This window comes from Gymnodraco acuticeps, unplaced genomic scaffold, assembly GCF_902827175.1.
Source record: "Gymnodraco acuticeps unplaced genomic scaffold, fGymAcu1.1, whole genome shotgun sequence".
NCBI classification, from domain to species: domain Eukaryota; kingdom Metazoa; phylum Chordata; class Actinopteri; order Perciformes; family Bathydraconidae; genus Gymnodraco; species Gymnodraco acuticeps.
The window spans coordinates 59,206-79,228 of NW_022991605.1; the positions used below are offsets into that span (position 1 = coordinate 59,206).

Sequence of the window (20,023 nt, forward strand, 5' to 3'; positions counted from 1 at the left end):
TCAAACCATGCATCGTGGTTGTCAAAGGTTCAGTTGATCGCTCTCTTCTGCACGTCTGAGCAGCACACGCACATGTCTGAGCAGCACACGCTCACCCTCATTCATCATTGGTGATGCTGTGTTGGCCGTGCTTTGCCAGTGTCTCCGGGGCTGGCATTGTGACCATTCGTGTAAATGTGAGGCCACGTTTCTGCTCTTGTGCCTGTGTGGTTTTGGTGTGAAAACAAGATTGCCTGTGTTATTTATCTGGGTAGAATTCTCCAGAATAAGCTGTTTTGTTATCTTGTGGGTCAAAATCCAATAGCCTATAATGACTGGGTGGGATGATCTATTCTGACGCCTTCTTATCGTGTTCAGCGTTTTATTTTTTTGTTTTTTATGAATTATGTGGGTTGAGATAAGCATAACAAAGATAATGGTGAATCAAAATGGTGCTCTGCCTCCCTGTCGGCATGAGCTGAGCCCAGAGCAGTCCCATCAGACAGCTGGCAGGCCATATGTCTGACATAGAACTGTTAGTGTGATAGATCCATGCTTATTGACATGGAGGCGGCTCAGCAGAAAACGGAAATAGATATCACATTGTCAGGCAGGATAATTGGGATAAGCAAAGAGTCTGCACTGCAATAAGTTCTTTGCATGTAATCATCCCAGCACAGCTCCGGCCTGGGTGTGCGACACAAAGTAAAACACACAGTGACAGAAAGACACACACACCCTGCATAGTGATAGTGCCTGATAAGGAGTTAGCAGAACTCCTGGGATTGGCTCAGTGTTGGGAAAGTGATGAGCATCTGCTATCTATGTTTCAGGGTTGATGTGTATCATCTTTCCAGATGTATCCTATCTTTTTCCTCTCCTCTCCATCCCTCTCAGGGCGACCCAATATTCTTTCTAGCCTCTCCCCTTTTTTTCCATTTGTTTCTCTTTGCGCCTCCATCCCCAGCTCTTCCCCCCCCACCTGTGCTCCCCCCTCCTGTCCTGTACCCCTCTCTCCTCTCCCTCCTCTCCTTCGTCTCACTAGCTTCATCCATCATTCTCCGGCTCATTTGGCTTTGTTTCCCACTCTGTCGGATGAACTGACACTGGAGCTCAGGGATGATGGGAGGGAGGTGGGGGTGACGGAATGTGTCGGGGGGAGATATTTGACGACATGTGTAGGGAGGGTGAGAAAAAGAATGTCAAATATTTGAAAAAAAACTTGTGAAGAGAACTTGAAGGATGTAAAGAAGGACTTTGGGATGAGAAGAGGGATTTTTTTCCCTGAAATTCAAAGAACAAGATTGATACTTGGTAAAGCTGCAACAGTTGATTACCATTTGATGGCACATTGAAGTAGTGGGCTGTCCACATTTCATGAAAGATGAATATATACTCACTCAAGAGTGATTGAGGCAAACACAAGCTTTCATAGATGTGGCAGATCCGTGCCAGCTCTGCTCCCCTTTGGGTATGTGTTGCTTTCCCCACAGGAGCCTACAGGGGGCTTTGGCTCCAGGGCTTACACACATAACATCATTAAACCCCAGTCTCTAAAGAAACAAGAGTCACCTCGTTCACCAGAACACAATTTGTCCCAGCTACCTATATTCTAGGTGTCCTATGAAACGGCAAACACGGGACAGGGTGTGTGTATCTCTGAGGAGTGCCAGTGTGAGGGTATGTGTGGGAATTTGTGTCTGTGGAGAGCGAGTGTATCAGAGCCCAGAGAGATACTTTTTCATACTCTGACCCACAGCAGGGGAAAGGACATACACACATCATTTGCTCTGACTGAACAGATGGAGCCGCGAAGGCAAGGATGATGCAGATTTGGACCAAATGTGTCTTGAGTTTTGACCTTGTATTAGAGGTTGCTGGTTATGTATGATATGTCAAATTCCAGATACAGTGCACTCCCTCAGGGACTTGGGGCACGGTCGTTTCGGAGAACACTCACTCATAGGGTTCAAGCCAAGGAGGAGCCTTTTTCCTGTCCTGGGTTTGGATAATGAAGCACAGGTTTAAAGATCTCCCCTCCTCTAGGCTAAGTGAGGATCCTCTGTAGCTGTGCTGCTGGCTTTGAATCCAACAGATGTAGTTACTGTCTGCCCCATGCAACTCTTGTTATCTGCTTGATTACAGTATGCCATTTCCCAGAGCAGCTGGGCAACCCTGATTTTTTCTTTCTTATATATGTTTTATTGAGCAATTACAACATATACAATTGCAGAATAAGAAAGGGACAGAAACATAATGCTCACTTTCAGTTTTCTATTTTAAACATCCCACCCCAGGTAAAAAAAAATAATTAAGTGCACAAAAATGTAAATAATTAATAATAATAATAAGGAAAAACTGTAAGCAAAAATATTCTTACAATAAGAGTAATATGAAGCAAAAGGACTCAATCATCTGATCTGTTAGGCATAATATACAGAGTGTCCATGAAAGATAAAAACAGGCCATATATTTTATTAAAGTTCTTTAAAGAACCTCTAAGAGAGAACCTCAGTTTTTTCAACTTCACATTGTTTAGAACCTCCTCGATCCACTGAACATGAGATGGGGGAAAAGCGTGCTTCCAATTTAGGAGAATTCAACGCCTAGCTAGCAGGGTGCTGAAAGCCATGACATTGCGCGACCCGACTGAGAGCGCCTTGTTAGATGAGATTCCAAAAATAGCAGAAAGGGGATTTGGATCTATCTCTGCCCTTTGTAATGTATCAAAGATTCAGGACCAAATGTTTGTCAACTTCGGACATGACCTAAACATATGTATAAGGTCTGCTGGGGACTGGCCACATCTGTTGCGGGCATCGGCAACACTGATTTTGAACAAATTTGCACTAGATTACACAATGTAAAAATGGGATAACTTTCGGTCCATACCTTTGCAGACTTCTGATATATGATCCAATAGACTAGAGCTTGGAAATAGATTTTGTATTTTTAGATGAGGCTCTTCTCATTTACCCTGTCCTTTGATCGATCCTGTACTCCAGCAGCAAGGCTGACCATTGTTACCGCAGCTGTACTTAGTTGTGCTCTGCTCTCTCTTTGATGTCCAATCCTGCGTACTGAATTGCTATTACCAGCTGTCTGAGCTCAGGTCACCAATTCCCTTTTCGTCAGTATCTAAGGGAGAGAGAATGGATGCTAGCAGTTTCCTGTCATTACCTATTATTACTGGAGGTAGATGGGCGGTGAGCCCCTGAGGAAGGACAGTGAGCAGAAAGCGTGTAATGTTCAGCTAAGAGGGTTGGTTTAATAGGGCAGTTTTCTGAGAAAAAGTGCTATAGTGGGATCTAATATCTAAGTCTTATAGATGAATACTACAGCTAATACTATAGCTGTAGCAGAAATGGATCACATGCAACATGATTTATCTTTTTTGACACAACTGTGCACTGTGTTCTGGGATTCATAATACACCAAATGGACCAATTACTCATGGTGACTAGAACATAAACTGCGTGAGTGACTGACATTCAGACAGTTTTGACATTTCTGAGTGGACAAGGTCGGACCAATTTTTGCAGAGTGGGAAGCATTTCTCCAGTATCTATCTTCATAAGAGAGTCAAGCTTTCATCTCTAATAGATATCATCGTCAGATACAGACAGCCGCTGGAAAGATAAATATCATAATTATTCCAGCAGTCTTTAAGGAGGGAAGATACCCAGATCCAAACTAAAGGCACTGCCTTTGGATAAGCTTATTCTGCAAGACATCAAAGGAAGGCTGTGATTGAGCACATTTTAAAGCAAATAATAAACATGAATAAAACATGTCATGGAAGTTTTGTAGGTCCCTCAAGAAGATAAAATGACTGCTGCAGAAATCCTATCAGGTTCACTACTTAAAGAACAAGCGTTATGCAGCTTGAGATAATCATACACAGAAAGATGATTCATACAATGTGAATATGCCATTTATTTTGTAACTATAATGTTTCATCATTAGCTTTCCTTCTGTCTCTCTTTTTCCTTCCTCAATGGCTGTCTCTCATCTTTCTCCCCTCATGACTCAGATGGACGACGGTAAAGGTCCGGTTCTGATGACCACAGTGGCAATGCCAGTGTTCAGTACCAAGAATGAGACTGTAAGTGCACATTTACTGCTATAGAACCAAAAGCACATTCACTGTGACTGCCATTATGTTTCTCCAACTCTTTTGCTCCAACAAAACAGCTTTACAAAAAACTATGCAATTACGTATTGCATAATGGGCAAGGAATTAGGGTTTGAAACAATAGACACAAATTGTGAAATAATGGTTAATTATGTTCATTTTTGATGGACACTAATTGTAGTTTGATTAGAGTCTGTAAATTAGGAAACAATAGAGCATCACTAATTCAATATATATTATAGATTGGATTTTGACTGTCATAAACAGTGGATCTGTAGAAGTCTGTGCTGTTTAATTAACCTTTAAAATGCAACTTGTAATATTTGTAATGTCTGTGTTTCCAGAGAAACAGAGGCATCTTGCTGGGGGTGGTTGGGACGGACGTGCCTGTGTCTGAGCTGCTCAAGACCGTCCCCAAATACAAGGTAGTGCACCCAACGTCAATTTGTTACTCCTAAAACAAATTGGATCCTAATGGCTATAGCAGAAACCCTTTAAGATGATCACACATTTTATTATAATGTTGTTTAACTGAAGGAATTGGCCATTTTCCAGGATGCTGAGTCATTAAAAACTACAGCTATGTACTGTAAAGTTTTTCTTATACGTGAATATGCCAGTCCAACTCAGACAATTGTAAGTGAGTGCAGTAATTGAATGGCAAACTCAGAAATAGATAAATCACATTTTCTTTGTTGAACTTTTGAAAATGTTTTTTCACAAGTCCAATAATGACAGGAAAATGATACACTTTATACTAATACATTCTTATACTGCTCCCCGCCACATCCTGATGATGTCTTTCACTTGTAGATTTGAAGCTTGGTTGGGTGTAAGAGTTTGACATTTGAAAGTGTATTATTTGTCCAGACGTAGATTAATTACACCACCTCCTTTGTGTTGTGGAGTTCTGTGAGTTCCCACACAAAGACGAAGATTATTCTGCCAGTAAAAAAAATCAAAGAGCTTGATTAGTCCAGATTTGAAATTGAGTACAGATTTGTCATGCATTCATTTGGTGTGTGTGTGTGTGTGCGCCCACATTTGCGTGTATCCTTTCTAGCTGGGCATCCATGGCTACGCCTTTGCAATCACCAACAACGGCTACATCCTCACACACCCAGATCTACGGCCACTTGTGAGTATTCCCCCCAGCACCATTCAGTTGCTCTGTAACAAGTTGACTGAGTATGAACCTTATTATCATAACAATCCCTTCTAGAGATTGAAGTTAAATGTAATCATTTATTTTGTACATGCAACTGAGGAATACTAACGCTTGTGTTCATGTCAAGTCAATTACTGATTTCATTGTCACACTGAGTTGCCGATTGACGGAGAAAATGAGTGCGTCGTTGTGCGGCTGCTCTCTTTGCCGCGCGGTGTGTGTGTCTGTTGGCTGCGTGTCGGTATGTAGATGAGGAGAGTGTGTTCCAGGCCTCCGCTGGGCTGTGAATAGACAGAGATACAGCTTCTGAATGGCTGTGATTAACTCTATTGTATTCACTCACTCCTATCACAAGAGGATAAGGGTGGGGGAGCAGGGGGGGATTGAGGAGTGCAAGGAACCTGCCTAATGTGAGAGTAGGTGCAGGGTGACGAAGCAGGGTGCAACACATGGATGAAAAAGGAGAGGTAGAGAGGGATGAGGGGACAGCAGACAAGGAGGAGAGGAGACAGTGAGAGGGACAGACAGATTGTTTAACTGCAGTCTAATTAAAGACGTTAATGAACAGTGTTTAACAACTAATGAGGGGTGGGAGGCTGTCCACAGATGAATGAAGAGCTGGACTCACACAAAGGCACACATATAGTGCACATTAGATTCTCTGGCCTCAAAATCATCTGTTAAATGTTCTGATGCTTTAACACGTCTGACCTTATAAAGGTTAGTTAATTGAAAATCACATTCACGTGATCTAATTCTGGATTATTATGAAAAAGATGATTGATATCAATCTCACATTTTTCCGTTAAGTAGGAAGCTAGCGGCAAAAGATACTAAACAAATTCAATATAGTGTGTTAATGCTGAGTTATTAATGTGCCATTATGTGGATTTGTTGTTACTTTGGACAGAGCTAGGCCAACTGTCTCCTGTCCTGATAGAAAATACATGTTCATTATCATTTGTCAATTATTTCAGCGTTTTAAATTATGATTTGAGGTTTATACCATTTTAAATTGAACAATTTGAGAATGTATACCTTTGGCTCTGGGAAATTGTTATTTTAATGACCAACAAACCAGGCCATACAAAGAAAAATAGATTCATTTATAGTTAAAAAAATAAATAATTGGATGCTGCACTAGTGTGGTGCAAAATATTTGTATTAGCTTCGCATTTTTCTTCAGTATTTCTAACTGTGCATGCATGTGTGTTTCCATGTGCCTGTGTGTCCAGTATGGAGATGGCAAGAAGCGAAAGCGAAAGCCAAACTACAGCAGTGTGGATCTGTTCGAGGTGGAATGGGAGGATAAGGAGGACACGGTGAGACCCTCGAGTAAATCCACTCTAAGCCTCATCGCAGTACTCAATGCAAATAAGATGTTTAAGAGTTGGTATGTGCTTTGTGTTGCTAGCTGAGAAATGCCATGGTCAACAGGAAGACAGGGAGCTTCTCCATGGAGGTGAAGAAGAGTGTTGACAAAGGGGTGAGGAATCTAAAATTCAGAAATGAACCCAACACACACAAACAAGCACTTTTCTGATGGTCCAAAAAGGTGTGCCAGCAGAGAGAATCCACCGTGCCAAGGGGTTGTCACACTTGGCACGGTGATATGCAGGATTGACTTGGGGATTTTGTTTCTGATTTTGTTTGCTATGCATGCACGGGTGTGTGTCTGTCTGTGAGTTGAGCCCCTTATCTTCACCAAGCACATGTTGCTGAGCACTGGAGAGACAGCAGCCCAATGATTCTCGTTTACTACTTTCCTATCTGAGAGAGAGAGAGGCATTCAGGTGTGTGTTGGTGTGTGTGTGTGTGTGTATGTGTGTGTGTGTGTGTCTGTGTGTGTAAACTTTGCATGTTCTAAGCTTAGTAGAGAGCATTATACATTAGCCTGATTATTAAGCATTCAATATGTTAATTAATTCACACACACTCTCTCAAATGTACACACAGATGCATATTCACAATCCTTATCCAACTATTCACGCAGTGTAAAAACACCATCAGCACAGTAGCAGATAGTGTGACAACCGGACCATTTAATCCACTAGATGGAGCCAGACAGCAGGACATCACATCAGATAACCGCTATCACACTGCCCACTGTTTACTGCAGCGTGTAATAAAGTGTATTCCTCTCTTTTATTTCAGAAACGTGTGCTGGTGTTGCATAATGATTACTATTACACAGACATCAAAGGGACTCCTTTCAGGTAGGAAAAGGATACATTTGTTGACAAGTGAATAAGCTCCAGAAGGACTGAGGTGCCAGTATTTACAGTTGTCTTTCTGCCATCTAAGAACACGTTTTTATTTCTATTTTAGTCTGGGGGTAGCCCTATCCAGAGGCCATGGAAAGTTTTTCTTCAGAGGGAATGTCACAGTGGAGGAAGGTGGGAAATCTTTCTTTTATTTAATCTGCATTTCCTCACTTTTGCTCATTTGTTTCCTGTATTGTTTCTGTCTGTTTTCTCAACCCCCTCTTCCCCTATCTGTATTTATTTATATATTTTGTCACTAATTTGCACTCAACTCAAATGTATTTACTATACAGCAGGATAGTAAAAATCATACAGATTTACTTAAAGAAAAGAGTACCAATACCAAATTTGACACTATATAATATTATTTAAATATGACTATGTTTCATTACAGGTGAACATGGCGTTAATAATTGTTTTGAGGTAAAATACAAAAGCATGGTGTACTTACAACATGTCATTTATGCAGTGGGAGGAAGAACTCCGATTTATATTTTATAGTATTTGATTTTCTGTGGATGATAATTGCATCACTTAAAGTTTAATTAGGATATAATAATGAGCGAACTTCTGATGAACAAATATGTATAACAAGTTTGTTGCGTTTGTTAGTGAATGTCATTAAAGCTATAGAATCTGGAGAGCACTCTATACTTTATTAGCCTCATTTGTTTCATTTAGTTATATTTGATGAGAAGAGTTTTTTCCGGTAAACGTCTGAAACAAAAATCACGGAGTAAGAAGTTTCACTGAAGTATGCTTCACTTTTACGCTTGGGTTAAATACCTTCACTGAGCCTTCTTACGAAATGTATAGGGCAACTCTACCATTACCAAAGTAATGGCTTTCTTAAGGTCTTTCTTATATGATATACTAGTATTGTTATTACTGGTGGATTAATATATAAGCTTTTTTGTTTTTGAGATAATGTTGGGTAGCTAAATTACTGTTCATTTGTATCTAAAATGTTCAAATTTAGTAAAGTGTACAATTTATATGTATAAAGTAGCATACAATAGAAAAAAAGTACCTAAACTCTATTTAGTCACATCCACTACTGACTATCTCATTATGCAACTTTTTTGCTTCCTCTTCTTTCTTTGTGTGTCTCTCTCTCTCTGTGTAACACGCTCACACACTCTTTCAGAAATTATGAATTAATATGAACTTTTCCACAATTGGACAGGAAGTTAAACATTTATTTAATGACTCAAACACATTGCACTCTCAAAACAAGGTCACACTTGACCTTGTTTTGAGAGTGCAATGTTTTTGCCCCTGATTATTTATCCAGCCTCATAAATGTTAATATTCGTGTGTGTGTGTGTGTGTGTGTGTGTTTCTCCAAACACGTCCATCATGCGGAGCCCTCTGAGCATGACTTGGCTCTTCCTGATCTAATCAGAACTGTCACATCCATTCAAAAAACGCATTTTTCACCCCTGGTGTGTGTGATTAAAAGTGTGTGCTTTCGAAGGTCTAGGTGCCTACCCCTATTATTATGATTTTATATTGAGTGGTTTTGCTATGCTTTTGAGATATGAAGTTCTCATTTTCTTTGTAGGACTTCATGACTTGGAGCATCCTGATGTAGCGCTGGCAGATGAATGGTGAGAGTATTTGAATGATGACATATGTTTCTGACAGTATCATCCTCATTTCTTATTCAAGTCACGTTGTTATTGGACTTCATCCTTATTATTTTCCGTACTTATAAAATAAGAATAAATTACATTCTCACAGCACTACAAGAGTTATATAACAGCTCTGCAGGACTTTGACTTGATGGTCTGTGTCACTTGATGAATTGTGGTCTCAAAAATTAGGACCCAACATCTAAGTAAAGTAAAACAAATCAAACTAATTCTGGTAAATGAGTCAACCTTTTTAGTTTTACTTCACATTTAATTCATCATAGATGCTGTGCAATGCAAAAAGCCACCTGTCTATATGTTTGAGTTGTGATTACAATCTTAGGCAGATAATCATCTTAAAGCACCGTTTTCAAATAGCTGCTGCAAATCATGACTTTGTTACATGTTATTATACCAAATGTCCTTATTGCCGGTTCTTATTAAATTGCAGGACATACTGCAATACAGACGAGCACCCAGAGCACCGATACCTGTCCCAGATAGAGGCAATCAAACTCTACCTCAGTGGACATGAACCCCACCTACAATGTTAGTTCAATTCTTCCACCAACTCTCTGCTCATATCATTAAATAGCTTTCATATGTTCTGCTTGTTTTATGTAAAAAAACGAATTTGCGTTGTCAGGTGACAAGGAGCTGATCCAGGAGGTTCTGTTTGACGCTGTGGTCACGGCCCCTTTGGAGGCCTACTGGACGAGCCTCGTGCTCAACAAGTCGGAGTGAGTGAGCCACTCTATTTTTCCATATTCTTGTCAAAAACAGAAGACACAAATTAATCACAAACGGAATGTTTTACTCTCTGAAATAGTAATGCTAATGCTACAGACATTTGCAGAAATTAAATGTTAAGAATGGCATGAAATAGCTTTTAGTAAAAACCAAAATCTAAGGTTTGTTAAAGCCTCTGTTCTGTTTTATTGAGTCGGGTTACTTTATTTGTCCTACTACACAGGAACTCAGATAAAGGTGTAGAGATTGCCTACCTGGGCTCGAGAACAGGCTTGTCGAGGATCAACCTGTTTGTGGTGCCCGACGAGCTCACAAACCAGTAAGTATACTCGGTGTAGCAGTTTATACGTACGTTTGCTCACATAGAAGCTAAATGCATGTGTTGATTGCTTTTATGTGTAATATTCCATGATTATATGTTGTGTTTTGTGCGTGTGCATCCTCTGAATCTTCATCCCCTTTGTTCCCTGTCTGCTTCAAGAGACTTCCTGACAGCTGAAGACAAAGAGGGGGTGTTCAACGCCGATCACTTTCCCCTGTGGTACAAGAGGGCAGCAGAACAAGTTCCTGGGACCTTCGTCTACTCGCTACCCTTCAACTCAGGTTGGCTATAAATGTGAACCTTCAAAACATTATACATTTTATTTAAATGTGTTTAGATCCACACAGTCACTATTACTAATGTAATACAATGAAACCGATAATCACTATATATTACTGGCACCAATGTAATAGTAACTTTTTGTCAAATGCACATTTAAAATGTAATACTCACTTACTAGTAATACTAGTACTACTAGAAATGACCTTTTCCACATTTCCTGCATCTCCTCTTTTCCTCTTTCACCCCTATTTGGTTATTTTTCTTCCCATGCATCCCTACCTCCCCTTCCTCCCTTATTAATTCTGGGCTGTGTTCTTGTGGACAGGACTGATTGCTGTGGGTTGAAATAAGATACGTTAGGAGGAGGTTCAGCCCTTTCCATAGTGACTTGGCCAGAACACACAAAAAGACACACAAAAAACACACACCCCTTTACAGTTCAACTATGGCTCTACGAAATGGTTTCTCCTCCATTCCAGGGGGAATGTGTTCTCATCTGTCCTCGGCCTCAGGCTTTCCATTAGTGCCAGCTAATACAAGTGATCTGAAAGCCTCTTATTTACTCGTCGGACTTGCCTTGGATGCACTCTTCCTCGTAGAACTGTGGCAGTTATCTGATGCCATGAAATTGTACTCTGTGGTATTAAGGTTTCTCTCTCCAATCACCCTGTGGTCAGTTCATAACTCATATAAGGCATTATGACATGTGATCTGAACTCCTTGTGTGCCTGTGCGTGTTATGTTTGTGTTTTGTTTCATGTGTGTGTGTCTTAGGATCAGAAAACAAGAGTGTGGTATTGGCCAGCACCGCCATTCAGCTTCTGGATGAGAGGAAATCACCCATAGCTGCGGGTAAGTGGGGACTCAAGTGGCTCTTTCTCTCTCACACTCACTTCTACATTGACAGACGCTGCGATATCTCTCCTTACAGTGCTATGTAGGCTTTGTTTTCCTGGTCTACAGTACTAACCCTACTTATTTTCCTTTTTTTGAGATGAAACACTCACTGCCCACATGTACTGACTGTACTGCTTTTTCTGTCCGTGCGCTTGCCCCTGCATGAACGTCATAAGGAGGCGAGAGTGTAACATGGCACAGACGTTTGCATCCAAGAGTATTTATGTATACCTACATATATTAATAACCAGTTTCTTAAACGCCTTTTGTGCATTAGTTATTTCCCCTGTGATTATTTAAGGCATAATGTAGCCCAGAGGATTTCATTGTGGCCTGCCTCCTCTCACGTCTGTGTGACTCAGAAGCGCCACAATGTCACGGACATATAATGCAACTTGCTGCAATCAGCAAGTTGATGGAATGAAGAGCAGCCTTGTTCTTTTTGCCATCAACTCAGTTATGGAGGAAGGAAATTCAAATTATATGGAAGAAATGAAACATTTGGGGAAAACATTTATATAAATGTATGGTGTCAAAGTGGTTATGGTACCAAAGTTATATGACCTCCTTCATTACCCAAGTCTCCCTGAAAGCACATGAGGACTTCCAGTCATCGTTTTGTGTATTATGCGTTACCAAACACAATACGTTGACTGTGGTACTGTAAAGTATATTTAAATGACAAAAAGTAACTTGTATTTTTGTTTGCAAATAATGAACATAAAGAAAGTTGGAAGCACCTTGTTCTTTTAAATCTTTATTCCAGCATCTAGTTTTCAAAGGGACATGTTAAGGCCAGCTAATTATACTGACTCCATGTGTTTTTGGCTTAATGCTAATCTTTAGGCAGCTATGCTTCTTTAAGGTGCCACAGACACTCTTTATGTTTATCCTCTGCATGGTCTTTTCCTGTCCAGTATTTTCACACTAAATGTTGCATAAAAAGCTTTTGTAAACACCCAAAAGAAATATCTTGACTGTGAAAGTATTCTATTCAAATATACAGTAGTTTGCAGCATGTGAAGTATTTCACTCATTTCCACTGCCCAACATATGTGGGACAAATATGTTGCACAGCCTTTGGCTCATATGAAAGCCTCTGCTGATGACTATCTATGTATGTTCTCTTGTCGACAGATGAGGGCTAGAAAAGCCTAGGGATCACAGAAAAATACATAGACAGGGGAGAGAAATGCTGCAGAAAGATAACAATCTTTGGGAAATGAAGTGATAAAATAAGAGAGGAAATAAAAGGGCAGAGAAGGAGAAAATTATTTCACGGTGCCTGAATGCGTTGACATGAAAGCAGTGCATTGTGGGTACTCTTGGCCTGGGGGAAACCACTGGAGCAGAAGGACAGAGATGGGAGAGTATGTGCAGTGCCACGATGCGCACACACACACAAACACACACACATAGAGAATGCATCAGATTTCTAGCAGAGCGGTACAAAAGCATCCCACAGTTTACACCAGCCCACGGTATTATTTGACACTGTTGACTTGATCACTATTGTTTTAAGATAATATCAATCTTTCAAATCCTGTTTAGCAGCAATCCAAATGACGATTCGGTGACAAGGTTTCATGAATACCCTTTTGTTACACTGGGTGCTGATGTACAGTAATTACGATCATGCTTGTCAGATCGGAGGATGTCTATAATGATGATTTTATATAAGAGGGTCAGATGGGAGGAGAGATGTAGGCTTGAATGCAAATGTATCGTGGACCGGTTAGGGCCAGTTTTCACTTCCCTGCGCTCCACTGAGCTGTAGACTTGTGAATACGCTAATACACTAACTGGACAGGACAGGCTGATGACATCACACACCATGGGCCCTGCAGATAACGCTCGAGTCACAATGTTACCGTGTCCGTACAAACATGCATGTGTATTCCAGCGTGTCTGTGTGTGTATGTCAGTTTTTGTGGTCACATGCTTAACCACGTGCAGTTAGTGTGCTGTCGTATTATACGGTCACAAAACTCAGGTCGGCATGAAGACGAAAAGCATCTGTACACATTCATGTGCTTCATACTACACTGAGTAAGCTTAAAGTAGCTAGCTATTGCTATATAGATAAAATAATGGTAGCTAGTTACGTACACAACAACCTTTCTTAGGTTATATAATCTACACACATTGACTGATTATCTTCTTTGTGTTATTTTACAAATATTAAAATAGTCAAGAGAGAGCAATCAGATATACCTGCAGTTGCATTGTATAACACGTTACAATTCCCTGGTAACAGTACCAATACATATGGGCACTATTCAACCATGCCTTCAGATGCGTCTCCTATACCAAGTACAGTATAAACCACAATATGTCAATAGAACTGTTTGTGTGTTTCAACATGTTCTCTTGTCAGGTTATTTGACACAACATTAAAATATTTTTTAAAGTAAGTAAACAAAGAAAAAAATCACTTAAACAGTAGAATGTACTCCAAAGTGAATATATATATTTTTATAAATACCATTAAAATTCTTGTTAAGATACTTTTTCGATGTAAAGATGCATGCCATCTCAAGTTAGTTGTCAGCAGAAATATAATATCCCAATAACATGTTTATTTGATATATTACATACTGAATGTCATGACTACCATTATGTAATCAGCATTAACTCAAAAACAAGACTCAACTGATCTGAAAAAAGCTGTAGATCTAAGATGTGTGTTTGTGACCGTGTGAAGCAGGATGATAATCAAAGCTCATAAACCTGTAAAGTCATAGAAAAACAACAAGGCCGAGTCCAAGTTTTGTTGTTGTTTTCTTTTTTAGTTTGTTTCATTATTGCTTCAACGAATTTCCCATCTTCATTGTAGTTGTCAGAAAAATATCCTTTAGGAAAACATACTGTATTCCCTCTTCAGAACTATATCACGTTATTAGGCACAGACTCTTAAATTCTCTATAAATATGTGCATACAGTAAACATCTCCGCGCATAAACTCAAGCACAAATAAAACACTGACACAAACACTCATTCTTTCTCATGCTCTCACATCAATGATACAAACATCTTAGAACAAAACCTAACTGACAGCAGCTGCCTACTATGAGTTTCAAAATTACCTCAAATTTAGACTCAAAGTTATGAACAACAAACCAAAAGACAACAAATTCTGAAATCCTTTTTTTTTTTTTTTTTAAATACCAGAGCTTTACTATTTTACCTACCAATATACAATTATAAATATATAGTTCCTATCCGTGATACGCATTACTCAGACAAAATGGAATTGATTCCTTTTGGATTCTTTGGCCTTCCCACTTGAACCCGCATACATCAGAATATACTTTTCTCACCAGTGCATAGTGAAATACCTGTAGAGTTTAGCTACCAAAGTCTCAGAAAGAAGGACACACACACACACACACACACACACACACACACACACACACACACACACACACACACACACACACACACACACACACACACAAATAATCTTACTCTCTTCTTTTCTCTCACACGTGCACCAACACACACACACACACACACTCACACACAGACACACACACACACACACACACACACACACACACACACCACACACACACACACACACACACACACACACACACACACACACACACACACACACACACACACACACACACACACACACACACACACACACACACACACACACACACACACACAGACACACACACACACACACACACACACACAGCATCCACAGAGAGGATTAGGTTAAAGGGTCGAGGCTCAGGTTTATGTCCAGGGTTCGAGATATCATCTCCTAGGCGATAGCATTCTCCAGTAGTTCCTTCTCATCTGCTTTGGCATGATCTGCCCCCTTCGCTGCTGCCAGCTCCTCGTTCTTCTTAAGCTCCCGCTGATATTTGGCCATGATAGCAGCGTAGGCGCAGCCGTACACTGCTGCAGCCAGCATCATCAGAAACACAATCCCACAAACTACTCCGGTGATGATCACTGTGGCAATTGCATGGCGCAAGTTGACAGGCCGGTGCCTTTGCTTAGGTTCACACTCTGGCAAACCTGATCCTCCTCCTCCTCCTCCGCCTCCTCCTCCAAAACCCTCCCCCATTGCCATGGGTACATGGATAGCATGGCTAGAGGGATGAGCATGGTTACCATGGGTGTGCCCTCGCAGTAGCCTCTCATTCTCCAGGTGATGTATGTTAGCAAACAGGTAATGGTAGCTTGAGGTCATGCAGATGTGGAAGAGCTGGTAAGGGACCTTCTGCAGGTCTGTGTTCTTCATTTCCTCTGGCTGTGTGCATATCACCTCGTCCACCACTCCACCTTGGGAATAGAGTTAAATAGTTAGGTCAGCGGAGGATAGTAGAAGATCGACTAAGGAGTAGGAAAGAATATGGAGGCATGCATCAGTCAGTTGCATTCTAATTACGTTACCTATTGATAAGTGCCTATTTCCTTTTTGGCAGCTTACTACAGAGGAGGCCACAATCTTTATCATCATAGCCGAGCTTGAAACAGCCCATTACTTCATACATTTAATAATGTAGGTTGTAAAGGCTTACTGTAATGGAACATAATAGCAATTTGATTTGTTTAACACCTCGATGTCTGGAGCCAATTTAATTGTGTTGAGAACAATTAATTGGGACTTTATTGACTGTTTTCCCTGTGAAGCTTTTATTATTCATCTCTTGGCATCCATGTCACACACTTCCTTTTCTGCCTGCCTGATTAACCACTGGCTTTCTATTAAGAATACATCCTTTTATCTGGGTCCATTGTTCTGTTGCGCAGTAATTAGAAAATTCAGCTTCTAAGACGAGAGCTTTGTCAGGGTAACATAGGCATGTAGGCGGGCCAGCACACTCCAAGCGAGCGTAGCTTTCACTGTACAGTGGTTATTTTGTTATCTAATGCATGTTGGGGTTGATCTTGCATGTAAAATAATGTGGTTGGCTATTTAACTCTTAATACACTATCTTGCCTAACATCACAACATCATTCTTATTACTGCTCAAAACAAGCTTTAAGGTAAAGCAATTTGATTTAACAATGCCCTACTTTACTAATGTTGCAAATCCTCAAATCCACTTGATCCTATACAGTTGTATCACGCACCTCCCAAAACACAGTACAAATCAGATGTTAATAATGGTTTGAAAATAAAAATAAAAGCAACCTACATTCTTTCTACAGCTACACAAACAACAAGAGACACACGTGCACTGAGTTCCCCGTATTTAGTAACTTGCCTGTTCTTAACATACATAAACATTATATCTATTTGGGGTCAGTCAGTTGATTTTAATCCCTCAACGTTGTAGAATACCTGTTTGTGTTCAAGGTCAGTGTTATCATAATACAATATTACCATTATCTAATGACCAGCAGGGAAGGCACTGAGATGGCTGAATGTTGGAAACATTACCAACACTCCTCCAGCACACCAAGAGCTACTAGTGGTCTCTAACCTTTATAGATGAAGGTTTCCAGCCACAGTTTGAGGCCTATGAGCTGGCAGTCACACCTCCAGGGGTTGCTTCGTAGTGTGAGGCTGTCCAGGTGGGTCAGGACCTCCAAAAGAGAGCGGTCCAATCTTGTTAGCTTGTTGTGCGATAGCCCTAGGTGGCTAAGGTTCCTCAAACTTTCCCCCAAGGCTCCAGGCAAACCCCACAGGCTGCATCAAGGGACATGCAAAGGAAACAAGATAAATTGCAATCAGTTATTTGGGATTAACTTTACAGTTTGTATCATTCAACAATGGACAGTTTCAGTCAGTTGCTTAACCTGTTGTGTGAAAGGTCAAGGTGTGAAAGTGTGCGGATGGGCCCAAGCAACCGCTTGTCAAGCTCTCTCAGGCTGTTGTAGGCCAAGCTGAGGCGCTGTAGAGCTCTGAGTCCCAGCAGCGCAGTCGGCGAAACAGTGGTTATAGAGTTATTAGATAGATCGAGAATCCGGACTAGAGGTATTTCTCTGAAAGCCATAGATCCCAGCCCCCTGATACGGTTATCTTGGAGATACAATTCTTGAGTTTCCGGATGCAGTCGTTTGGGGATGTCATACAGGCCTCGACCCCGGCAGTCTACTACTTTGGTGTTGCCGTTGCAGCTACACTCCTTCGGACAGGCATGTGACAAAGAGAGGAGGGAGAGGAGGGCACACACCAGTACCACTGTGGAGACAGGAGAACATATTTTGAGTTGACTTCTAATGTGCTTTTGTTTGTGCATATAAATGCATTCCAAAAAAGTATTTAGAAAAACAATGCACTTCACTTAGTTTTTGCTCAGAAAGTACTGTTCTTTGTCTAACTAACAAGAAAATAAACTTATTATTAATATGCCAACTCCCACTTCCCACCGTCTCTTATAGACAGTGGCCCTTGGTGACTTCACCACAGACCTATAACCCCTCACCCACACTACACCCACACACAAATCCATACACAGCAGATATTGGGTGTCTGATTCCCTTTGAGATGACTTCACATCGCCATTCCTTCTGGAACATAACATCAGTATTTATAGCATTGGTTGGACTAGCTTGAGGCTCAATGAAATAAAGCTCCGACCCAGGCCTTCAAAGCTTGCTCAAAATATACACTCACTAACCCGATTGATTATTGTGCACCATGTGTATCTTTATAAGTATAAAATGTTCTTCTGAAACCTTACGCTGCCATTGGGAATAGGAAATATCGTTATTCTTCTTGGGTTTTGTCTTGCACTAAAATATCAGCCTAAATGTGCCTTTGTGAGGAAGCAGCTATGAGTCTCATATCAACCTGAAACATGTTCCCAGGTACATCTAGGAAACACTGAGTAGCCTTTACTGTAATAATCAGTTAAGGAATGTTAATTTGAATTGGACAGCAAAATGTAATTGTTTTGCTGGTGGTCACACAACACTCATCTCATTGGGAACGCCTTTCTCCCACTGCGGCTCTATTCTTTAAATACACACTATTGTAACATTATCTACCAATTAACATTGAGTGTGCCATTTACAAGCATGTAATGATCATTTTGTTTTAGCCTGACTGGTGGACTTCTTGCAGTTGTTTGTGATTTACAGGTTTATAAATACCCAGGCGCAGGCGCTCCCAGGTCTAATCTCAGGTGTTAGTTTGGTACGGCAGTGTTGCTGTTATGATTACAGTATGTCGCTCGCGTCAACAAAAACAATCAGAACACGGCTGACTTGAGTTGTACTGCGCTGTAGTGCAAAGCCTAGTATTAATTGCATCCTTGTTAGTGAAATTAGAGTGTGTGTGTATGCAAGGATCCATTCAATCACATGGGTTTACACGTGTGCACATACTCATAAACAAACTCATATACATACACTGCCCGGGCACACAGAAACGGCATCAGCTCAGTGAAGCATTGTAACAGCAGCTCTGAAATGAGGTCAACACAGGAGAATGTCTCTTTGCTTTAATATGTCCCTCCAACCCAAAGTACACACAGAGAAGCTTGTAATGACAAGCACACAGCAAGTACAGTTTTAAATGCACTTGATACCAAAACCTTTTTACAATGATAAACATGCACAGGCCATGTTTATCTACAGTTACAAGTGAGAATGTAGTGCTGCCAGGTGTACGTTTAACTGTTCATTTAGGAAGGGAAGCAAGGAGCAGTTCATGCTTCATTACCACTCAGTTATACAACAGTTTATACAACATATTAAACTCAGCAGCTGATAGCAGCCCACCTAGCCATACACTCATGAACATGAACCCACACACACACACACACACACACACACCCACACACACACACACAACACACACACACACACACACACACACACACACACACACACACACACACACACACACACACACGTTGTTCCCAGTGATGGAGCTCCTACCTCTCATATCTGCCAGTCGTCCTTGGGCCGCTTGCATTCGGTCTTCTTTTAGCTCCCTTTTTGGATTCTAGTGACTGTTATTGGTTGATGATCCATTAGCCGTCAGTAGCTTGAGATTAGCTGTCCTGTGTAGGCATATATGGTCAATATGTTGGAATTAGAGAGGCCGAGATCAGCAGCAGAGACCCGTGTTGCCCTCAGGATCCCCAACGCTGCCTGCACAAGCATGAAACCCCATCAGAGCGGGCAGATCAGAGCACAGAGCTTACTGCCAGCCAGTCTGGGAATCACTACAGTTAAGGAGCTCTGCCCTCTCTCTCTCTCTCTCTCTCTCTCTCTCTCTCTCTCTCTCTCTCTCTCTCTCTCTCTCTCTCTCTCTCTCTCTCTCTCTCTCTCCCTTACTCTCCCGCTCTCCTTTCCTAGCTCTCTCACTCCCTCTCAACCTCTCTTTCTGTCTCTTGTATTTTACTTCATGCTGTTTTTCCACCCTTGTTACTATCCTCCTTTTCTCTCGCTGGATTTTATTTTGCTCCTCTATCAAATCCACTGGGGAATGTGCGGCGTGTCATCTCCCAGTGGACAGTTGTTCCTCTTAAATCATACAGCAAACACGTACGCACTATGCAGACATCCACGATACCTCCTATTACGCTGGCAAGAGCTGAGCAAGACAACATTAGATCTGGATTGTGGTTTGTCATATGAACAAATGCTTCAGACACTTCAGCACACAGT

General features: G+C 41.0%; 2 protein-coding genes across 2 annotated transcripts in view; one reads left to right on the forward strand and one right to left on the reverse strand.

Annotated features, from left to right (window-relative positions):
* LOC117533998 (voltage-dependent calcium channel subunit alpha-2/delta-3-like) overlaps window positions 1-20,023 on the forward strand; it is a gene marked incomplete at both ends in the record, with an annotated part of 90,261 nt that overhangs the window by 58,407 nt on the left and 11,831 nt on the right. Inside the window, 13 exon segments of the mRNA XM_034198030.1 lie at window positions 4,013-4,084; window positions 4,459-4,539; window positions 5,178-5,252; window positions 6,518-6,604; window positions 6,697-6,768; window positions 7,437-7,498; window positions 7,611-7,678; window positions 9,111-9,156; window positions 9,632-9,729; window positions 9,827-9,920; window positions 10,154-10,249; window positions 10,412-10,533; window positions 11,309-11,386. Coding sequence (XP_034053921.1) covers window positions 4,013-4,084; window positions 4,459-4,539; window positions 5,178-5,252; window positions 6,518-6,604; window positions 6,697-6,768; window positions 7,437-7,498; window positions 7,611-7,678; window positions 9,111-9,156; window positions 9,632-9,729; window positions 9,827-9,920; window positions 10,154-10,249; window positions 10,412-10,533; window positions 11,309-11,386 — 1,051 coding nt within the window.
* Window positions 12,173-19,553, reverse strand: LOC117533999 (leucine-rich repeat and transmembrane domain-containing protein 1). The gene is made up of 4 exons (XM_034198032.1): window positions 19,289-19,553; window positions 17,201-17,585; window positions 16,885-17,090; window positions 12,173-15,736 (listed from the first exon to the last, which is right to left on the reverse strand). The coding sequence occupies exons 1-4, from the start codon at window positions 19,323-19,325 to the stop codon at window positions 15,210-15,212; spliced, it is 1,155 nt and encodes a 384-aa protein (XP_034053923.1). The 5' UTR covers window positions 19,326-19,553; the 3' UTR covers window positions 12,173-15,209.